The 22,271-nt window shown below is 36.9% G+C and overlaps 1 protein-coding gene across 2 annotated transcripts; it reads left to right on the top strand.

Moving 5' to 3' along the window:
- The first annotated feature begins 1,934 nt into the window (after nt 1-1,934).
- Nucleotides 1,935-17,288, top strand: LOC149019887 (coiled-coil domain-containing protein SCD2-like). Of its 2 annotated transcripts, XM_089147891.1 has the most exons (17): nt 1,935-2,401; nt 2,969-3,138; nt 4,563-4,638; nt 4,785-4,826; nt 4,954-5,016; nt 5,796-5,845; nt 5,931-5,958; nt 6,135-6,209; nt 6,359-6,469; nt 6,553-6,613; nt 10,482-10,598; nt 10,738-10,859; nt 12,329-12,398; nt 14,019-14,060; nt 14,660-14,700; nt 15,048-15,174; nt 16,606-17,288. In XM_089147891.1, the coding sequence occupies exons 1-17, from the start codon at nt 2,060-2,062 to the stop codon at nt 16,740-16,742; spliced, it is 1,674 nt and encodes a 557-aa protein (XP_089004017.1). In that variant the 5' UTR covers nt 1,935-2,059; the 3' UTR covers nt 16,743-17,288. The 2 variants fall into 2 exon arrangements, 1 of the variants encoding a protein (XP_089004017.1); XR_016172116.1 differs by lacking the exon at nt 16,606-17,288 and having other exon boundaries at nt 14,505-14,700; nt 15,048-15,105.
- The last annotated feature ends 4,983 nt before the right edge of the window (nt 17,289-22,271 follow it).

Genomic DNA, 22,271 nt, shown 5'->3' with positions numbered 1-22,271 from the left:
CTTAGATGCATCTTTAACGTTGGTATAAGAATTCAGTTATGAATTAGCCAAACTGATTCATAACTGTCCCAATCATTTATCCAGAAAACCCAAATAATAGAACTCATAGAAAGAGTTAATTTTCTAACCAACCAAATGGAACATTAGTCTTCATAGTTGGTTTATTGTTTTTAAAATGTTTAAGCGGGTGAAAGCATAGGCACACACAAACATTTGTTTTTTTTTTTTGCTTCTTCTGTCTAAAGTTGTTACATAAAGTCTATCACCTTGGTTCCAATTTCGGAATCGAAATCTAGATGGGTCAAGGATAAGTAATATTATTATGGTATTTTCCAGTTTCAAACTTATGGAGTTATCGGAGATTTTTATTTGCAGCAGCTACGGGTGATCGTGCCACATCATCATAAAACGATCTAACTCTTGGGAAAAAAACTGTGGGTGTGTATTTGTAATCAAACTTTTTATTTTTACATTTTAAGGTTTAATTTTTTGTAAAATTACAAAATAACTCCTCCGAGTTCGATCTACCCCGATCCCAAACTTGAGTGGGTACCTTCCATTACATCCAAGCACTGATCTTTTGACGGATTAAGGTTTTTGTATCACAGAGTAAAAGGAGATGAACCAGATTTATAAAAGGAAATGTAAATGAAACTACTAAAAGAACCATGCTTGTAGCGGTGAACGAACCATGCCTTGCAGCGGCAACAAACCAGTTAGTTTCTCTTCCCCAAAACAAGCATTTTGGATTAGTGGGTTAGTAGCTCTGTTCGGTAGTGACCCATTGAAAAACGGGGGCGACGAGGCCATCCGAGTTATTGTGTTTGATTGCTCACCGCCCACACACACCTTGGAAAACCCCCAAAAAAATGTAGATTTTTCCTTAAGAACCAGACATTTGAGGATTCAGTGCAAGATAGACAACTGAGACGTTTAAATGATCAATTGGTCATGGATGCAAGGGGAGCAGTATGACCTTTGTACGAAGATCAAGAAGTTCCGACTGCTTTGGATTCACAAACCTCCGCTGCCATCGCAACGGCCTTGGATCATGAAAAATAGGGTTGAATCCACCAAATCGCGACGGCTTAGGACAAATAACTTAAGGGTCTGTTTGGTTACATGAGTTTGGAGATTTCAAATATCTAGAGATTTCAAATCTATGGAGTCATAATTCATAAAATTAAATATTTGGTTGTGGAATGAAATTTGCGGATTCATCTTAAAAAACTATTTGATCGACGTGAATTTTGTGAATGTGCAAATGTATAGCTTTTTTTAAATCTCTGAATTTCACCCATTACCCATAAATCTATATATTCACGTTTTTAGTGTAAAAATGTGAATATCTAGATTTCATGAATCTAGAGATTTTTACAATCAAACGGGTATAATTCTCAGATTCATGAATCCAGAGATTTGAAATCTCTAGATTCATGAATACAAAGATTTGAAATCTCTAGATTCATGTAACTAAATAGGCCCTAAGTAAACGAGAGTGGGTAGCTTCCATTACATCAAAGCACTGATCTTTGGACGGATTTAATCATTTCACGAAGTAAAAGGAAATAAACCAGATTTATAAAAGGAAATGGGGGTTTGGGATTGGGTAAATCCGAGGACTTATTTCGTAAATTTATAAAAAATCAAATCTTAAACGTAAGAAAAGAATTTTTATTTATAAGTACACCCCTATTGTTTGATTCTCAACCGTTGGATCAAATTATGATGACATGGCATGATCCATACCTTTGGCAGCTGTTGCTGCAGCAAATAAGTGTTGATTTTTAGAGATTAATTCACAAAAAATAAAAAAAAAAAAAAATTCAGACATGTATTTATAGTTGGATTTTTTTTTTTAAAATACATTCCTAAGGATTCCATATATAATTTACGCCGACAGTCAGACCCAGCCCGAAAACAACTCACACGAGTCAGTTGGCCGTTGCGGAGATATCCAACTTCACCTTTGCCCTTATATATTTTGTCGATGTTCGCGCATATAGGTTCGGAGAATATTTAGGGTTTAATTTGGTAGCTCTCGTTCTAAGGTATAGAAATGGATCGGAGACGAACCGGGAGCCCGGTACATTCTTGGCAAAGAAGCGGAGTTTCCAGCACTGGTTCGTCTTCTCCGGCAATGTCACCAGCTCACCACCAGTCTCGATCGTCGTCGGTTACGGGGCTTTCCAACATTAAAAGAACTCAAAACGTCGCCGCAAAAGCTGCTGCGCAGCGGCTCGCGCAGGTCATGGCGTCGCAGACCGCTGACGACGACGACGACGAAGACGATGACTTAGGCTTCCGATACAGTGCTCCTGCTCCGTCATTTTCCAGCACTGCTAATAACACCATTCCTGTGATCTCCTCCACTAGGACAACCAGATCCCCGTCGCCTGCGGTAATTCAAGCAACTTAATGTTCTACTTTTTGCCTTTATCGTTCGTTTTAGTCTAGTATCGGTTGAATGAGCTGGAGTATAGAAGATCGAGTTTGAATCTGTTGCTTTGATGGATTATGTTGGCAAATTAGCGTTTCCGTCTAATACAGTTTCGTATACTGCAGAGCGGTACTGGATCGTCGAGAATTATTGCTTTGCTTTTGAAATTTGTTTGCTATGTAGTGTAAGGAGATAATGAGTGAAGTATCCTATGTCTTCATCTAATTTTAGCCTACCATATAACATTACTCTGTTTAATGGTTTTCCTATGATGCGAGCTCGGGAAATTGTTGGCGAGTACTTTAGCTCTGTTTCGTTTGAAGTTTTCCTAGAAGTAGCACAACGTCATCCTTGCCAAAACTGCTGTGGCCTAAGCTGATGTCGTTTTATGTGATCTTCTCTAATTTCATTTTTGAATGATCTGATGATCTATTTCTCTCTAGTCTTCGGAAAAAATGCATAGCACCATGAATGTTTTCTGATTACGTTGACGTTGAAGGCTAACAATGTCTCATCATATTTAATTAGTTAGGTCGAAATTTTGTCGAACATACTTCTTCAGTTCGATCTACATCGGTTGGACGGGCAGCTGTTCGACCTGCACAATTGGTACCACCTAGTAATACTAAAGCCTCACTGAGGACGCCAACTCCCATAGCACCGGTGGAACCTCCTGTTAACAGACAAAAGGATAAAAGGTAAACTGCAGTTATTTTAGTGGATTCGAATATTAATGACAGTATGCTTTGAGAGTGTAAGAGATACATTTGATCCAGCAACTGTAAATATTTACAGAACTTGTTAAGATTCACAATCCATGTTGTCCAGTATATTTTCATTTCCCATAAAAACTTTCCCATGATCTGATGGATTAGCACGATAGGGAACATGGATCAACATTGTTATTCGCTGATTTTATACGCATAGATTAATTATTTGCTATTTCATTTTCTCTGGTCTGAAAGGAGTTCCCCACCGCCTTGAATTTGGTTTGCAGGCCATATTATGTCGTCTATTGGAGCAACCTATTTAGTTCAAGATTTTGCTTGTTATCAATTCTAACCAAGAGTGTCTCTCTCCAGCTGGTGGAGAGTGTTTGTTAGCCAAGGAAGATTTTATTCAACTATGTCGTTTTGTTGATCGAGTGGCTGTTGAGACTCTAGACAGAACTCTTTTGTAATTGGTGTAGACCAACGTTGAATATTGACTATTTGTTTTTTCGTAAAATCTCTGCCTATTTTTTTATTGGTAATGCAAATTGATAATATTCTCTTGCTCGACGAGAGCTGCATGATGAAAATTTTTCATTTTCTAAGCAAAAATTTTAGTTTCTAGCTATCATAACATCAACTTATTTATTCCCCTTAGGTAGTACAAGATTGCCACAGAAGCATTCTTTGGGGATGCTATAACTAATAACAAATAAATAATTGAAATAGACTGAAAATTTAGTTATAATCTAGCTCTACTAAACACTTTCAAGGGAAACTACTAAAAGAGGAATATTTCCAAGCTTAGTTTTCTTAAGGCAACTACTGAAAGGAAAGAGCCGATTCTTCCTCATTCCATTTTACTTTCTTCAATTGTGGTGCCCATGCTTTCCTCCACTTCCACTGGCTGGACAACCAAACTTATCAGTTGGCTGGATGGGCCTGCACAACTGGTTTTGAAGATGTAAAACCAAAACAGAATGGGTCCAACAACAGCAGAAATTATTTTAGTGGTTTATTTACTTCAGTATTCTATTTTGAGTTAAGTAGAAGTTATAGTTTTGAGTTTCACTTTTGAAAGTTATTTCAGTTTCATAATCTATTTAGAAGTATTGATATTTCTCTCTTTAAATACTTGCATGTTACCCGACATTTTGAGTTATACTCTCTGAGATTATATGGTTATGTTACCTTTCCTATTCCCCTGCATCTTTACTCTACTGTCATCAAACCCTCTGCCACATAGCCATAAGGTCTATCAGCCTTTAATTTTCGTCATGTTTTCATCTTGAGATTTTTGCGCTCGTAGAAGGTGATTTTGCTGAGAATTTAAATTGTGTCTGGGGGAACATAGGTAATATGGATGAAAGACTTTTGATTAGTTGGATAGTGTTGACTGATGAACAGTGCAGGTTTGTATCAGATATGGGACATGTTAACCTGAAAGATACAGGTAATCAGAGCGATGCTTCAGCGCTTCAGGATGAGGTATGCCCTCATCTTTTAGTCAAGTTCTAGCAAGAAAGCATTATCAAAGAATGTTGGGCATGTTCAGTGAAAATATAATGCAAATAGTTCTATGGAAATTCAATCCAAAACATATTGACTAGAGCTGGTATCTGCTTAAAATGCAGCTTGATATGCTACAAGAAGAGAATGAGAATATTCTAGAAAAGGTGTGTGTGCACATTCTTTCTTTTGCTGCTTCCTGCCCCGTTCTCTGCATTTTCTCTCTCCTAGACAAAGTAGATTAAATGGTGATGCTCTCCAGAATGTTAATCAATTATACTTTGCACTTTACAGCTCCGTTTTACAGAAGAGAGGCGTGAGGAAGCTGAAGCTAGAGCTAGAGAGCTTGAGAAACAGGTAATTCCTTGTTTTAGGTTATCAAAGGGGATGTTCAAAAGAAAATATTTGACGGATCCTGTAATGATTCATAACAAAAAAAATTCTGTTTAATTTTCATATTCGTCAGACTAATGTAAAAGTCAGTTTTAGTAAGAACCATGCTACAGTAGTATTGTTATATAACCACTACAGTTGGCTACAGAAAAGATATCAGCAACAGAATCCTATAGAATAAGACTAAAATTCACCAGAAAATAACCAGCAGCAGATTTAGTAATTCAAAAGCTCAGATAGAGCTGGTGGACAAATCGAAGGTGGTTGTTATTGGGTTGAGTGAACCTCCAAAATCCTTGGTTAGCTTAGAACTAGTAAGGTTACGCTTTGAATAGAGAGATAGTTGAAGAAAAAGATCCTTGTAGCTTAGAACTGGTAACTTTATGGTTTTGAATAGAGAGCTAATTGAAGGGAAAAAAACCATTTATTTGGAATAAGGCTAAATTTAGGTGAAATTGAAGCCTGTAGAATGAGGAATCGAAAAATGCGGAAATTTTTGCATCTCAATTTGAAAGTTATTATGCGAAATCTGTTTTACGAGATTTTAAGTTGTAAGAATCCTGTTAACATAGCATGTCCAGGCACACCGAAAAATTAATAAGAAAATGGGTTACAGGTTTCCTGACTAATTTATTTATTCTTTTTGTTACCATTTTAGTATAATGCTTGGTTTTTCTATTGTATTTTCAAGTTGTTAATACTAGTGGTGTAGATTTCATTCTAAAAGCCTTCTATTTTAATAGGTTGCTGCCCTTGGGGAAGGCGTATCTCTGGAAGCCAAATTGTTGAGCAGGTAATTTGGGATTTATGTGATAAATTTAATGTTTGACAAAGCTTTTTTGTTTATGCTTATGATGCTATATCTGATACAATTGCAGAAAGGAAGCTGCACTGTATCAAAGAGAGGTAAATGGGTTGTTTTTGTTGGTTTTTGGATTAAAATTTATAAATGAATGGTTGAATATAAACTTGTTTCCAATTTTATGATGGAGAAGGTTTGAGATCATGCTATGGCATGGGAGTCCCCATTATTCTGGGGGATTTATTATTATTGGTCATATAAGCATAATTCTTTGGGCCAGGCTGCTCTTAAAGCTGCAAGACAATCTAAGGATGGAAGAGAGGAAGAAATTGCTGCTCTTCGGTCCCAAGTTGAGGTAAGATATTCCAACTTTTAGGATTTCCTGCTCTATCCTTGCCACTCCTCTTATCAGAAATCTAATTCACGAATTCTACCATGTGGAGTGTGTAAATTATTTATTTATTTATTATTATTATTTGTTTTAACTTTCCTTGTCCAAACCAGGGTGCAAAAAATGAGGCTGCAATTGTAGTGGAACAGCTTCGAGAAGCAGAATCAGACACAAAAGCTCTTCATTCAATGACTCAGAGAATGATCCTGACTCAGGAAGAGATGGTATATACTTTTTTACCACTTTGTTTATTTTGTTATATGATGTGCTTCTTGAGATATTATTGTATCTTGGATCTGGATTTCAGGAGGAAGTTGTACTTAAAAGATGCTGGCTTGCTCGATATTGGAGTCTAGCTGTACGGCATGGTATGCTTAATAACTCAATTGTGTGCCTCTCCGTATTTTCTTTTACTGGTAAAGAATACTCAATGTATTAAGGTTTCAGCTTATTTGCCTTAGATTTGGATTCCCTATATTTTGGATGTCAGATGAACTTAAGAGTGATTTGTAGGCTAAACAAGTTAGGTTACAATTTTGGAGTCCCTCTGTTTGGGATGTCAGATGAACTTAAGAGTTATTGTCTCTTATTTCATACTTTAAAATTGTAATTACTTTCTAGTTGATGGGATTAAGGATTATGTCCTTGTCAAAGTAAATTTTATTTAAAAAAAAAATTGTTAATTTAGGAAAACTCTAAAACTGCCTGTGCAAGGTGATTGTCTTTTCGGTTAATTTGGTATTAATCTTTTCCTGCTTAGAGTCTGTTTATTTGCAGCTTTCATTTTTAATGTTTGTAAATGCTATTAGCCTCCCCATTGATTTGTTTAATTAAGAAATGTGTTGGATGCAGGGGAACCCTAGAGACTGGGGGACCGACAAAGGCTGGTTATAAGTCTATGTGCATGTAGTAATCAAAGATAACAAATAAAGGATGGGAATTGCAGCAGCTAATAGTCAATAAGCATGCAAGTTAGACAAAATTACAAAGTAATAAAGCAATATCAACCCTAAACTTATGAGCAAGACAAAGCAAGACTCAATAGGATACATGGGGATGTTGATAATCTCAATGTAACACCTAATTGAGTTTGAGTTAGACAAAACTCTTAGAAAGCACTTGCTGTCCTAGTTCAAAGATCCTAAAAACTAACAATTAAAATTTTGCTATTTATCAGAAGTGTATAGATTCTTTGAAGAAGGATATTATATGGGAAGGGAATTAGATTGACAAGGGACATAGGACATAAGAAAGGGAAGCAAAATAATGAGAAAACTGAAAAAGGAACCCCAATCGAACCCTATAATTAATAAAACTATTGATGGGAAAGACAGAAGAACTTTTTGGTGGCAGAGGAACACTAGAAATATTTTGTGGATGACAAAGGGACAAAATAGTTACTAGAAATTAAGTTTTGAATGAATAAAAGATCACTAGAAATATTAAGGGAAAGGGAAGGGAATTTTTTCGTGACAAAAGTTGAAGAAAAGGAAAAGGAGGGACTGGGGCTATAATTAGGAACAGACAGTACGAACAAGGACAGCAGGGGTGGTTGATAGGTTGAGGAAAAGAAAGAAAAAAATTACCAGCAAGTCTGCTGAACAGAAAAAAGATAAGAGTAAAGAAGAAAAGAAGCAAGAAAGTAAAAAGAACGATGGCAGAAGAGGATTGCCTGACAGAAGAGAAGTAGGGGGGGCAGGGATCCATTTTTTTTTAATGCAAAAAGAGAAGGTGCATGAGAACTTACCATGAGAGAGCTAATTTCATTCAACAATTGCAATAATTTTTCATTAATTCTCAAAGTGAACGTACGATACTATTATAAGAAGAAAAGATTAACTCAAACCCAACATTCAGAATCCCTATAAGACCTAGGTGTCTCACTACTAATGTTCGAATACGCAAAAATTGGAAATAAAAAAATGCACTTAAGTGAAAATAACCCCTGGGCTTAACTATAACCCATGGGTCGACCCCAAAGCTAATTACTTTAAAATAGCCCAAAAAAATTAAAATGAACCAAAGTAACCCAAAGTATTTCACATAAGACTCAAAAGAATTAAGCTAAACCTAAATTAAACCAATAGAACTCCATATGGGCTGTGCTTCTCTTCGAATCAGTGAACTCTGACAACGCAATAGCCTCTAAACTTATTGCTGACTCACATAGGTGCTGCTGTGGGCTGGATCTCTATGTTGGTCTCGCTGATAGACTTGAAACTGTTGCCTAAGACTGATGTCCTTATCAGTGTTCCCAGCTCTATCAGTCAGTGGATTTCTGTTATCTGATTGTGTTTCTGGGTGTTTGATCTTGTAGATTCAAGAATGAACTCATCTGGATTTAGAATGTGGATCTAGAGGATTCCAGATTGTTAATCAGGTGGATTCCTTATTGATAGAATGTAGATGGAAAGTGATTCTATTCACTAATAATCAATGGGTTACAGCAACATTTATAGACTATGATAAACAAATCAGAAAGCTTCTATGAACATCCTAGCTAGCATGTGACCGAATGGATCAGGTTACACTGGCAGGTGCTTTTCCTTGACACTTATTATTGTTACTTTGCCAACCTCATTCTCTCAATCATCTGCATTCAATCAATTCCCCATGATTTATGATCAGTGGAATATGATTCTGATTTCAGTTTTAGTTTATTTAGTTCTGTGAGTATTATAGTGCTATGCTTTTTATTTTTCCTGTTCCTCTGTACAATTCTGGTACTGGGATTTCTGAATCCTAAATCGTAGGTGATTGAGAAACCCCAACAAGCTGCAGATTATGCCCTTGGATCATGATGTGTATTCACATGTTAATGGGTAAATTGTATGTATAAAGAATCTGTCATTCAGAAAACAGATGGGTATATATATATATATATGTGTGTGTGTTTTTTCTTTCTTTCTTTTCTTTTCTCTTGTTCATGCTATCCAATTATGAAGCATCATATAGGAAAACTTAGTGTTGTGAAGATGAGGTTGTTAAGATGGTTCAGTGGTGAAACTAGAAAGGATAAAGTAATGACCATATTAGAGATGAGGATGTTGATATGGATAATCTATTCTTAGAAATCTGAGTGTGTTGAAAACCTTGTTGCATGCAGACGGTGCCATGTGTTTGCCTGTATATTTTGATTATTATTCATTGTCTGTTCCCTTGTCCCCTTGCTTTAGAATAGATTCTCATTGCTTTGAGCCACGCTTGGCAGCTTTTTACACTTACTGTTGTTAGAGAGGGAGGGACGAACAGGATTTGCCACATCTAATTTTGTGTTGACCATTTTTTCAACATCTCTCTTTCTGTAATTAGCCATAATACCTTTTCCTTGCACTTCTCAAAAATTTGAGTTTTCAATGATTTTTAAAGCTTTATTCTGCAATAAGGCAAGCTACTTTAGGGCTGAACATAGTTAAAGAACCTAGCAAAGTCTCAAATATCGTGAAAATCCTGACCTCCTTAATAGGTAATCATGTACTGATAGTTTTTGTATTGTTGGACTTGGGAGTCAGGATGTGGAGACTATTGTACTAAGGTGTCTGTGACTTATTTAAGTATTCACTGTACTTGGGTTGGGTGTCTGTAATGCATTCCAAGCACTTTGTTGTATCTTGTGGTTTGCAGTAGAAAGTTCAAGTCTTTAACTATTTCTTAAGTAATCACTTATCTTCATATATTTTTGTTGTGGAATAGTGTTTCATAGCAGTCAAAAAAGGGGTAGAATAGGCAATTTTAACTTTGGCTCCGACATTTACTACTAGCCAAAGATGCAAACCCAAAGCACCAAAATTAGGTCCATTGTTTTTTACAATTTGAAATTGTGAGTGTCAAAATAAGTTTATTATTAAGCCTATGGGTATCCCTTAAAATTTCAGAGCCAACTATGATCATTTTCCCACTGAATCATTGTTCCGAAACCCCAAAAAAAGCACACTCACAGGATCTTGGCCATCTTGACTTGGTTGAGATGGATCTTTGAACCTTGGGGCTGAATCCTCTGAGTGATAAGAAGGTGACTTATTTTTCTTTTGATTTCACCAACTTTAAGTGCCATCATAAGCTTTTGTGGATCACTTGCCTAAAGGAGTTGGTGGACCAGTTTATTGCATCTATTATATAGTGATGTAAAAGTGCTTTTGAGTTTCATCACCAGGTACACTAAAATCAATTTAATACACTGATATGTGTTTTATCGTCTGACCCTTCCATTTACTTTTGTTTCTTTTCTTTTTTTAGGTATTTGTGCAGATATTGCAGTGTCAAAGCACGAACACTGGTCATCATTAGCACCTCTTCCATTTGAAGTCGTCACCTCTGCAGGACAGAAGGCTAAAGAAGAATCTTGGAGCCATGGTTAGGCATAGCGCGTTTATGAGACACCTTTCTCTCTCTTCCTAAATTCTAGGGAAAGAAGGCAGAAACTGTTCATGATACAATCTTCAGTTTCCCTTATTATATGTGGATAACTCATTGTATCTAAAACATTGGGCAGGGGATGGTGATCCTGAGAAGAGGAATACACTTGTTCGTGATTTGAGTGATCTATCTGCAGAAGCCAGTATTGAGAGTATGCTTTCGGTGGAGATGGGCTTGAGGGAACTTGCTTCCTTAAAGGTCTCTTTATTTATTTGACATTTATTTTATGGTATACTATTTCCATTGCCCCCTTCAATTTTGACCCATTTCCTCATTTTCTTTCTCTTTTCTCCTTTTTCACTCCAAACCAAAATTGGCATAAGTAAAAAAGAGGGGAAATTTTACAATTCATGCATTTTGTTTTTGTGGAAGTAATTCCAGGTCCACTCTTTTGTGGCATTTTACAGTGAGAGTCATATCTTCTTCTTTATCTAGGGGTTCTTCCGCAAACTAACTGTTGGCAAGTATAGAACTGCCTTTTGGCCATTTCTCCTCCTACAACCTGTGGATATTACTGCTTATGCCGTGCCAAAATTTCCCATACAGTCTTTCCCTATTTGGTACTAGTTGAGTGGTCTAGAACATGTGTTGCAGGAGTTGTCACATTTTTTGTTCTTTTACTATGATAACAAAACATCTAAGAGTAATCTCTTTAGTAGAAGATAATGGATGAAAGCATTCTAATATTTATTTGACAAGTATCGAGTCCACATTGTCTTTCCCAATTAACGGATGAGAGGAGTTTGCACATTGGGGGGCTTTAAAAATTTTTCACCAATAATTACGTTGTTCTTCAGCTTGCTGGCATACCCACCACAATAGGGTGGCTGAGGAGAAAATTTGTCATTTGTGGGAAGTTATTAGGAGCTTAGTCATTTGTTGGAAGTTATCAGGAGCTAAGTCATTTGTTGGAAGTTATTAGGAGCTTACTGTTTTATATGCATGTCCTTAATACCTTTGGTCTAATGACTTCCTCACTGCCATCTTCGTGATAAATTGCATTCTTTTCATTGTACTTGGTTTCAAATCTCCCTTAGAAACCCTAGGTGTTGGGGTTTCTCTCTTCCTTGCAAAGCGTTTGGGCATGTATATTATCTGCTCTGGTTAAACATGATCGCAAAGCTCTTAAATGTCTTTTTCTTGGTTAGGCCCCTCCTTTGAAATGCTACTAGTCCTACCTTTTTCCTTTAGCAAACGGGTTCTCTCCAAGGACATCTCTTTCTTTGAACCAGTGACCTCCTTTGATCCCCTGGTGTAGCCTTAGGCTGAATTGGATCAACTAGGGCCAGTTCTGCCTGTCCTCTTTTGATCCCCTCATGTGGCCTTAGCCAGGTGGACCTCTGATAAATTAGTTGCCCATCAATGACAACACTAACTGGTGTTTTTGCTTTGGAATTTTGGGCACTTAAGGAACACATGTAAATTCTGTTCCCAATTTTGCTGTTACTTGCTACATAGAAACAAATACTGTTAAACTTTCCAACAGTGAGCAATTTTCTTTTGCAGAATTTTATGACTGATAGATTATAGTTTCATTATGTTAAACTAATTATTGTTTCCTTCTATGTATGCTTATATGCTAGAAAACATCAGCTTTGCATGTCTTTTGGTGTAACATGCTGACTTGTGTGCTTATTTCTTTATATGTTATATTTCTTGACTTCAAGGTTGAGGATGCTGTAGTGTTTGGATTGGCCCAATATAGGCGTTCAAACTTGGTTCGACAATCCAGCTCAGGTTTGTTTACCCTATCAAAAGATTAGCTAGGCATTTCCCATTATCTACAGATGCTTTCTATGATTTCCTGGCCAGCTCCATTGCTCAATTGAGACAAGTTCTCTCATATGAGGTGAAATGATAGTCAAGTCAGCTAAGCCTTATCTAGCTTAATGGACTTCTCCATACTGTAGAGATTAACAATCTTTTGTTTTAATAAAAAATTGGTCACAACTGGACTCTGGTTGTGACAAAGTGTCTCTGTTGTCTAAATACTCAGAACCCTGACACCCCCACCTGGGTGGATTGGTAAGGAAAGATTCTATTGAGTGCAGAGATAAACTTCCCAAATGAGTATGCTATCTCCCATAAAAATTGTATACAATGCAATTGCTGAAGCCCATCTTTTATGCGGGATGGATAATATTTTCCCCAAAAGGTTGAGGTTACATGTTTTTATACTCCTGAAATGCAATGCCAAAACTAGAATATAAGATGGAAATCTGAAGAAATCCTCCAAGCGTGTCCTCTTGAGTTATTCTCGTCTTCATCTCTTCCAGATCTGCCTAAAAATTCCAGAAGGGAACAATCTTTCAGAATTAGTCCTTTGGAATGCGTAAAACGCCAAATGCTTGATTAAATTTATTTCAGCATCACCTAATCTAGTTCAAACATTCCAGCTAAAAAGGGAGAACCCCGTGCCGAAGCTCAAGCAGAGTCTCGGGATGACTGATCATCCTGTGCTTTGGGATAAGTGCAGAAGGTGTTATCTTTTCCTTCTGTTAGACACAGCACACCATTTTTCCAGCCTTTGTAATTGACTATAATGACCCTTTCCGAACAAACATCCGTAGTCTAGCTTTTAGGAGGTATGCTTCTCAGTAACTAATCCTACCTACTAGAGATATTATTGATCATTCACCCTAAAGGATCAGCAATAACTTTTAGAAGGGCGAGTGGGTGGTGACATTAATTTGCTTTGATTGCATTGATTTCTTATCTTTCTTCTTCTTCTTGTTTTTTCTTCGTTTTTATTTTATATTTTTATTATTAGTTTCGTCAAAAGAGTTCTTATCTTTCATACTTGAAGGTGTTTGCATGGGCTCAGTGCTCAGTTGTCTATCAGTTAAGTTTGTCTGGAGATTGGACCGTCATACTATCTTTCTGTCTTGGACATTGGCTTCCTGAGTCTCATCCCCCCCCCCCCCCCCTTCTTTTTCCTTTCCTCCCCTGTTTTGATGATGGGTTTTTTTTTTTTTTTTTTTGAGAGGGGGGGGGGGGGGGGGTGGGGGTGGGGTGAGTTCAACACAATCATGAGCTTTTCTTTACTGTTTTCTTGTTTGTTCAGTCTTCCCCAAACCGGATTCTTCTCATCTACTCTAATTCAAAGCTCTTTGGAGGTCTTCATAATCCTTAATTTATTGTCCTTTTTAAATCTCCTAATATCTCACTGCGACTACAACTGTAAAGACCAAGTGGGAGTCCTGATTCCAAGCATCAAACTCATACATGTATATTTAATTCTAAAACGTTTTCTATCTTATTTGTTGGTTTATGACATTATACTTGTTAATTTTCTCCCTTATCTGCAGAGATTTGTTAAATTTTTGTGCGCTAAATACTCTCTCTCACTTGTTTCAGATCCCAAATCGCCTGGCAATCCAAAGTTTCTGGAGGCATTTGGTAATAATTCTATTCAATGATCATTTTCTAGGATGCATCTCTTATGAATGGGAGTGGTAAGCGAGTTTGCTTAGGGAAGAGGTGCCATTGTTGACCTACTGAGGAGTCACCCTATGTTAAAATGACCATATCATATTATTTACCATCATCTATTTTACGTTCCATGGATGATAACAAGCAACCTGAGAGATTGTAGAGGAGGAAATTTTATATCGGTAACCAGTTCTCTTGATTGGGTTGATCTTCTAGGTGGGAATTGGGATAATTATGATAATGTTTTTGGGTAGTTGGATAATTATGATATTGCAGTTTGTTAAGCCTAAGTTTTTGTTGTTTTCACATCTATGCTTCTTGTAAGTTGTACCTGTACCCGTAAGCAGCATCATAGATGGTTCAGAAAAGGCTAAATCAGTGTAATTCTTTCTTTTTGAATGTTGAATACAGGCCCTGGTTCCCATGGTTGATGGTACTGGTAATATGATTTGGGTGTGCTGCCAGCTTTACCCTACAAAACATTTTTTTTGGGAAACAGAACTGTATTTCTTTGTTTTGCATGCAGAAGGCATGGTACTGACACCTGACGTTCCTTTTTTTTGCAGAGTTAAGCCAAGAGGAGTCTGAGGATGTTCTTTTCAAGGAGGTTTGGTTTATTTCTTGTCTCTAGTTTGTTGTTGACAAAATTTGTGGTTAGTGGATGATATTTATGCTAGCTTGACTAAGGCATGTTGGCATTGTGTTTTGTCATTTATTAATAGATTAAACCAATACAACCCAAATTACCCGTTAATCCATTTATAACCCGTTTAATGATAATTTAGACATCATGAACATTTATCTTTCTGCCACCAGCTTTCCATGAGAAATATCTTTCTACATTGAGCTTATATTTATTGGTGATTGGCTTTTACATGCGGTGTAGACTGTAAAATATGATATCAGTTTTTCAGCTTTTGTATATTCTTTTTAACTCATAGTAAACTTGACCAGGCATGGCTTTTATATTTCTGGAGGAGAGCCAAAGCCCATGGAGTTGAGGAAGATATTGCTGATGAAAGACTTAGGTTCTGGATCAGCCGCAGTGGCCAATCACCTACTTCACATGATGCTGTTGATGGTAAATTTCTGCTTTACAACTATTGGCGTGGAAAGTGGGACCCAAACCTTACATGGGTTTGCTATGAACCCACTCAATTAACAAACAACCAAATTTTAAGAACCTGTGGCGAAAGGGTTTTCTTATAAAGGTTTCTGATAGATGATTCAGTAGGCAAGGGTACTGTTGGAATAAAATCAAAATGAGGGCAATTCTAGAATGAAATGGAGGAGGGATATTAAGGTAAATTAGCTCCAAAGAGCAAGCATATTGTTGGAGACTGGGGAAGAAGACAGGTTGTCTTCAACCTGGTAGTGACGTGCATCTAGCAGAGAGGGAATCTTGACTAGGGAGAATTCCTTGATCTGGAAACTGACAACTTTGCCATTTTGGGGCAACTTTTCAAATCCGGAACCCTACTGATTCCAAGCTACGTTTATCGAAACAGCACCCCCACAAAACTGAGTTTCTGGAAATCGACCCAGGTGGAGGTACTCTTTTTACCTTTTCTTCCAGATTTGTAGCTCTTGGGTAACTGGTATGGGATAGGAAGCTAGTGTTTGAGTTGTACTAGAAAGCCACTCTAATTCCTAGAACATCATCTCAGGTTCTAGAACTAGCATTCCTGCGACTTCATTTTAGATCAGAGAAACCATGGGTACATGGTAGAAAAGGATAACCGTAAAGAGAGCAGGCAAGGAAGAAAAAGAACAAAGGATGAAGGGTAATCATTCCAGGAGGAGAGGGAAGAAGATTACATTATCTCATTCAATATATGATTAACATTTAAATATTTTGTTTACTAAAAATCTAGTTTGTATCTATTCTCAAACAGGTTAGTCAGGCCCAAAGAACTGCTCTTGCGTCAACTATTTAATGTTTTATTCTGGGATTTATTTTGTATCATCCAAACAATACGCTATTAACTTAGTTTTGTGAGATTCGATGTGAATGTGGCTACACCTTTCATCAGTTTGTCAAAATGTTATCACAATGAATCCTCGCAGCCCTGGCTCCTTCTTTTCTCCCTCCCCCATTTTGTGGGGGTGGGGTGGCTGGCGAGGGGTACAGAGAGCAGTCGGTTACCATATTTGGCTTAGTCATGGCGGCTTTGATAGTCCAGTGTATGGATGAACTTAAATTCCTGTGCGATGAAATCTTCAGAATTGTTGATTTCTTTATGGTCAAATTACATCTAAAAGGCCAGTTTCTGTTGTCATATTGACTCTTCATGTTTCTCCACTCAAACAACCTTGACTCGAGTTTTGCAAGACAACTTAGTCAAAAGGAAAAAAGAAAAGGTATTGCTAAACCTGTAGAAGATGTGAACATTGTGGCAGCATCCTTGCGTTTCTCTTTTTCTTCTTTTTTTGTAGCATTTTCTGCGTGACCTGTTGGACCTTTATTTTGTTGTAAAAAGTTTATGAAACAGTTATTGGTGTTTGTGTTCAGTTGAGAAAGGCCTGTTGGAGCTGAGGAAGCTGGGGATAGAGTCTCAACTGTGGGACGCATCACGTAAGGAAATCGGCCAAACTTCGTATACAGCTGTACCAAATCACAAGCCCCTTTCCAATTCAGAAACTTGTTGACACTGCCTGCCATATGGTGAGATCTTTGTATAGTAGCTCTGAAAATTTCACCCTCGAGCCGGAGTGCCTGATTTTGCATCATATTCTTTTATATATAGTATATATAAATTGTTGAGGCAAGTCTCCATACGAAAATCATCCCTCCAGGCTTTGCTTGTATTGGGGTCTTTGGCATTAGGCTCACCCTTTTTTATTAGGAGTCATAAGCATTGTATCATAATTCTCTGAAGTCAGTGTGAAAGGTTCTGTTGTAACGTATTTCTGTCCTGCATGTTATGATTTTTTCCACTCTCCATGTATTTGTCAGCCATTGGTGTGCTTCATACATAGTTTGCTGAAGGAACTGTAATTATACTTACCAATGAGAGGTGGGTCATTACTTATGCCTCTCCTCTAATAAACTTCTGTTATGTCGTCGTGTTTTTATTTTTGACATAATGGTGGTGTTGGTACTTTGCGTTGTCATTTTGAATGTGTATTACTTTATTAGTGAAATACAGCAATATTTATATGCTTTTTATTTCTTGACCCAAGAAAACATACAGCATACTGCTTTTTTTGGGGGGCCGGGGGTTGGTGTGTTGTAAAACTGACATTACATTTATATAATCACTTACTGTTATGCAACACATGGTGAAATGCTAAAAATTACAGTCAGTGAAACATCACATTGGCCTTCTTCGCTTTCAATTTAACATCGTAGACATTACGCAAAATTCAAGGATTAATGTAAACTCCAACAAAACAAAGAAAGGGCAAATGACATTAGTGTAAGTATTCAATATTTGACAGCTTCCAATTAAATCTAATACTCCAATAATAATTGTATTGTCCAAATTTGGTTCCTCTTAAGTGGAGCCGGTTACATGGATTTGAGCTTTAATCAATTATATTTAGCTCTCAGATTCAAGGTCTTTAATTCTTAATAGTAGGGAGTGTCTGTAATTGATTTTCCTGGTTTTTTTCTTCCTTCTTTCAGAGGCCCCCGGAAAAAACCCCCCGGAAAAAAAAAAAAACAAAAAATTAAAAAAAAAAAAAAAAAAAAAAACAAAAAAAAAAAAAAAAAAAAAAAAAAAATAATAAAAAAAAAAAAAAAAAAAAAAAAAAAAAAAAAAATAAAAAAAAAAAAAAAAAAAAAAAAAAAAAAAAAAAACCAAAAACCAAAAAAAAAAAAAAAACAACCCCCCATATTAAAAAAAAAAAAAAAAAAAAAAAAAAAAAAAAAAAAAAAAAATAAACAACAACACACACAAATCACTTGATAATAATATTTTTATATAGGGTTTTTTTTTAAAAGTAGTAAATGTAATTAGTTGTAAATACAGGGGTTTAATATGTAATTTTTACAAAAAAAACATTTAAACAGCTTTCTTAGGTTTTTTTTTCACCTCCTAATGAAGGAAAGGTATCTAAATAAAAAGAAATAGGGGTATTTGAGGCCTTAGAAAAAAATTTAATTGAAGGTAATTTAATGTTTTAAAGATACTTTGATATTTTAACAATAATATTATTTGAAGGTAATGTGGAATATAAATTAAAATATTTTTTTACTTTAGGATAATTTGAGCTTTTAGAAAAATATTTAATCCAAAAAGTTTTGATTGGTAAAAGGTGATTTAAGTGTCATTTGATTATCTGATAGAGGAGGTACGTGGAGAGTTCATTTTCTTGTTAAAAATGACCATTCATTTCGTTGAAGGTACATGACATCTGTCCCAAGTTCCCAATGTTAAATCAAATGGTTGAAATTTATTAGTAAATCACATCTAAGAGTTATGATTAAATTTAAATTTAAAAATAAAAATGATGTGACTTATAAATAGATGTCAACCCTTATATATCTATTTTGACGTGCCGTTGAGACACATGTAAAATTTATTTTCCAATTTTAGAATTTCGTAAGTTTGGAATTTCATAAACCCACTTCAAGTTTAGCAAACAACCTTTGGGCGTTTGTTTGTTGGAATAAAGGTGGGGTGGGAAAAAGAGGTGAGAAAATTCTTAAAAAAATTGTAGATTTCTTACTTTTCTTTTAAATCCTAAGTAGGTTAAAGGTTGTTTGGGTAAAATGAGGATGAGTTTATTTTTAAAACCCACAAAATTATTTGATGAGCTATGTGGAAAAATTGGTGAGATTTTTCCACCCCCGAAAGAAAAGCAGCCTTGGCTTCTTGCTGGAGTTGAAAATCAATTCCGATTTCTCCTTCTCGATATTTGGTGGGACTTCCATGCTCACATGATTCGGTCCCCATCGAGAGGCGAGAAAAGGGTTAAAGAATATCACTTTTGAAAGTGACTCGAGGACTCTCATCCATTATGGTGGATCCTTTCACTTTTCCACAAAACTCTCTCGGACCATCTTGGCGGTTCGGTTTATTTCTAGGTGGGCTATTCAGCGTTCCCTAGCTAGAGCACGTGGAGCATATATATATATATTTTTTTCCCATTTTCCCCTTCACACCTCTGTGTAAAAAAAGCAGCCTTGTTTCGAAAGAACACTTTACTTTTTAAAATTTTGAAATTTAAAAGTTTAATTTTAAACTATTTCCATCAAGATTTAGATTTGGCAAGAAGGCGGTGTTTTAGTCTTTATAAATAAGGAACAAAATAGGAAGAAGAAACAACCGCCTTCATTTCCCTGTTTAATCTGTGGAACGACGACAAAATGTAACCCCGATTATGATGAAGATATATATAAGGGTATTTCAATCGCCGTCGCGACTCCATTTGTTCTGAATCTTCTCATACCGAAGTCAGTCGTCTTCTTCCACTTGTGTCAATGCAACATATGCTAATACCCACCAACACCACAACACCAACCTCTCTTGATCACATAAGTTTTCGGGATTCGATCTTGTGCAAAATCCTGGCCTCAACGCAAGGATTATTTAAGCTTCGTCCTTTCTTTGAGGAGACTCCCTCTGCATCTCGCCGTAATGCGCGGAGCAAGAGCTGTGTTGGAGGACGATACAGTCTTTTTCGCTGATAAATTGGTAAAGACCGCACACGACCACAATCTCTGGTTGTATGTGGGAAGCAATTCGGAGAGCTATCATCTGAGTGGAAGTGATGAAAGAGTTTTCGCTTGATCCAACCCCAAGAACCTAGGTTTCACCAGCTAATAATTTGAATTGAATTTGTAGATCTCGCCTGAAATGAATAAAAGAATCGAAGATCTACAAATTCAGTTAAAATTATTACCTGATGAAACCGTGGTTCTTGGGTTAATCCAACCCCAATCTAAGCCAAACAAGCGAAAACCCTCTCATCACTTCCACTCAGATGTGTGTATCGAACCAAACAGGAATCCAGGGTGTTTGCTAGAACTCTTTCTCTCCGAATTGCTTCCCACATAAAAAGATTATGTCGTCCTCCCCAGACACAAATCATCTCATATTGGAGTAATTTTGACAAAAAGTTCCGACACAGCTCTTGCTCCGCGTATTGCCGATGGCGACAGGGGCGGAAGAAGCTTTCAGTATGATTGGTTTTTATGTCTAAATTTTCTGAAAACCTCACTTTTGATATCTTCAGTGTGATTGGTTTTCATGTCTATTACTTTATGTTGGTTCAAAATGTTGACGATCAAGTAAAAAATTTGCTTCTGAAGATACAAGCAGGAGAGGTATTTCCCTTCTTCCTCAGTCCCCAATGAAGACTCTTGCTGTTTATTGAATAGTTGGATCTCAATCACTAAACGGATTATTTCAGTGCTATATTATAAAGAAGTATAAGTTGAGGCTCATTTCAAATTAATTAGATTGAATTCAAATTGTGCTGATATGGAAGAAGGATAACACACTTCAATTTTCAATATTTGATGCATTGATTTATATTTGGTTCTTCATATACCTAGTATGGCTTGATATGTTTGTAAGGGATGGGACTGGTATATGAGGACTAGGCTTCTTTTGCTAACACCCCTATCCCTTGGATTTTGGTCACTTTATTGGGTGAGATGATGTAAGTTTGTGACAGGTTCAGTCTGATGGGTGGATCGTCCTTATGACTACTCATACACCTACATCTGTTCCTTATTTCATTGTCCATTGAAATAAGGCTTTCTTTACCATATGGAGAGTGGCGTTCAGATGGAACCTCCCATGTTAAAATAGTATGAGGTGGAGCCCTTTTGGGCTGCTAACTGAACTGCCCCCGTGAGATTCCTAGGTTGCCTGTAGACCCTGTACCATGTTGCTGGATGATTTGTGTCATTTGACTACCACCCATTATTGACTTTATTTTTTATTTTTCTGATGATTGAAAACTTCACGATTTCTCCAGGGCGTTGATCAAGTGGATATCGATGCTCCCAAAAAAAGAAAGCTTATTGCCCTGCAGTAATTATCAACAATTGGTGCTTCTACATATTACTTGGATTCTTGCTTTGTGATACTTTTATGTCTGTTGTGAATCTTGTGATTTGACATATCTGATGCATTTCATGTTGAAGGCAAAATATGCCAGATGGGTGGCTGAGAAATCATTTCCTTCTGCTTGTTGAACTAACACCAAAATCAGCATAACTGGTGCTCACCTGCATAGGTAAAGGACACAGTGTTGGTATCTGTTTGATAAGACCCTGATATCCAAGGGGGTATACATCGCAGCGTATAGGAGCACAGGTTCTCAAATATAGCTGGACATCTGGGGAATAAGTGAGCTAAAGGACAAAGGTATAGATGGCAAGGTCTCATTCGGGGGCAGCCACATTTATGTTTGGATTTTTTGGCAGGAGAAAAGGGTAGTTAGGATTTTTTTGGGGGTATATTAAGGGGAAGTAGAGGAATAGAGAAGGGGAGAAGAATCTTGTAAAGGGAAGGGATGAGCAGAGCTCGTAGGTGAAGGGAAGACCCTCAGTTGGGGCAAGTAGAATAGGGTTTGCTGGATTTCTGGGGGAGGTATTGAATGGCATTTGGTCCTTAATTGAGAGTTAATTGAAGTATTTCCCTTGTTCAGATTGAGGCAATTGTAGGTTTATCCCACCTAGAGAGGAGTTCAGTTGCAGGGATTGATTGAGGGAGCAGTTGGGTTCTTATTAGGTATAAAGGTTTGGCATGGCCGAAAGTAGGGTAAGGTTTCTCGGTTTTTGGAAGTCTAGGCCAGCAAAGGAATTAGGGTTGGGTTGGTCCGATTAGGCTGAAATTGGGAGGGAAGGTCATTAAGATCAGGGGAATGATGTTCCTAAAGTTTGGGACAAATCAAATAGTTAGATTGCTGTAGATCTGACCCTGAACTTTAGGTCTTGAAAAAGTCCGAAAATTCCAGGGAAAAAAAAAGGACGAGGGTGTAGTGTTTAGGGGAAGAAGAAAGAGGTTTAGTCTTTCTAGGGTTAGGGGGTGGGTAGGATTATAGTTAGGATCAAAAGATAGGGGAGGGGAGGGGGGAGGGGAGGGGGAGGGGAAAGAGGTTTCCTAAATTGATTGGGATTGGAAAATTAGGGTTTGGGGATTGATAAGCATGCATTTACCATTATTTATTTGATTTAATTCCCCATACTTATTTAATTAAAGAGAGCTAATTGAGTAT

The sequence above is a fragment of the Hakea prostrata genome, chromosome 3 (assembly GCF_041222555.1).
Source record: "Hakea prostrata isolate BN-2017 chromosome 3, UWA_Hpros_2, whole genome shotgun sequence".
Taxonomy (NCBI): Eukaryota; Viridiplantae; Streptophyta; class Magnoliopsida; order Proteales; family Proteaceae; genus Hakea; species Hakea prostrata.
Note: the sequence above shows the minus strand (reverse complement) of the source record. Positions and strands in the feature narration are given on the sequence as shown.

What these genes read in the sequence shown, in the direction of transcription:
- LOC149019887 (XM_089147891.1), top strand. Translation starts at nt 2,060, where the DNA reads ATGGATCGGAGACGAACCGGGAGCCCGGTACATTCTTGGCAAAGAAGC. An exon ending in ATGAGAATATTCTAGAAAAG is followed by an intron (nt 4,827 to 4,953) that starts GTGTGTGTGCAC and finishes TGCACTTTACAG; the next exon opens with CTCCGTTTTACAGAAGAGAG. An exon ending in CTCTTCGGTCCCAAGTTGAG is followed by an intron (nt 6,210 to 6,358) that starts GTAAGATATTCC and finishes TGTCCAAACCAG; the next exon opens with GGTGCAAAAAATGAGGCTGC.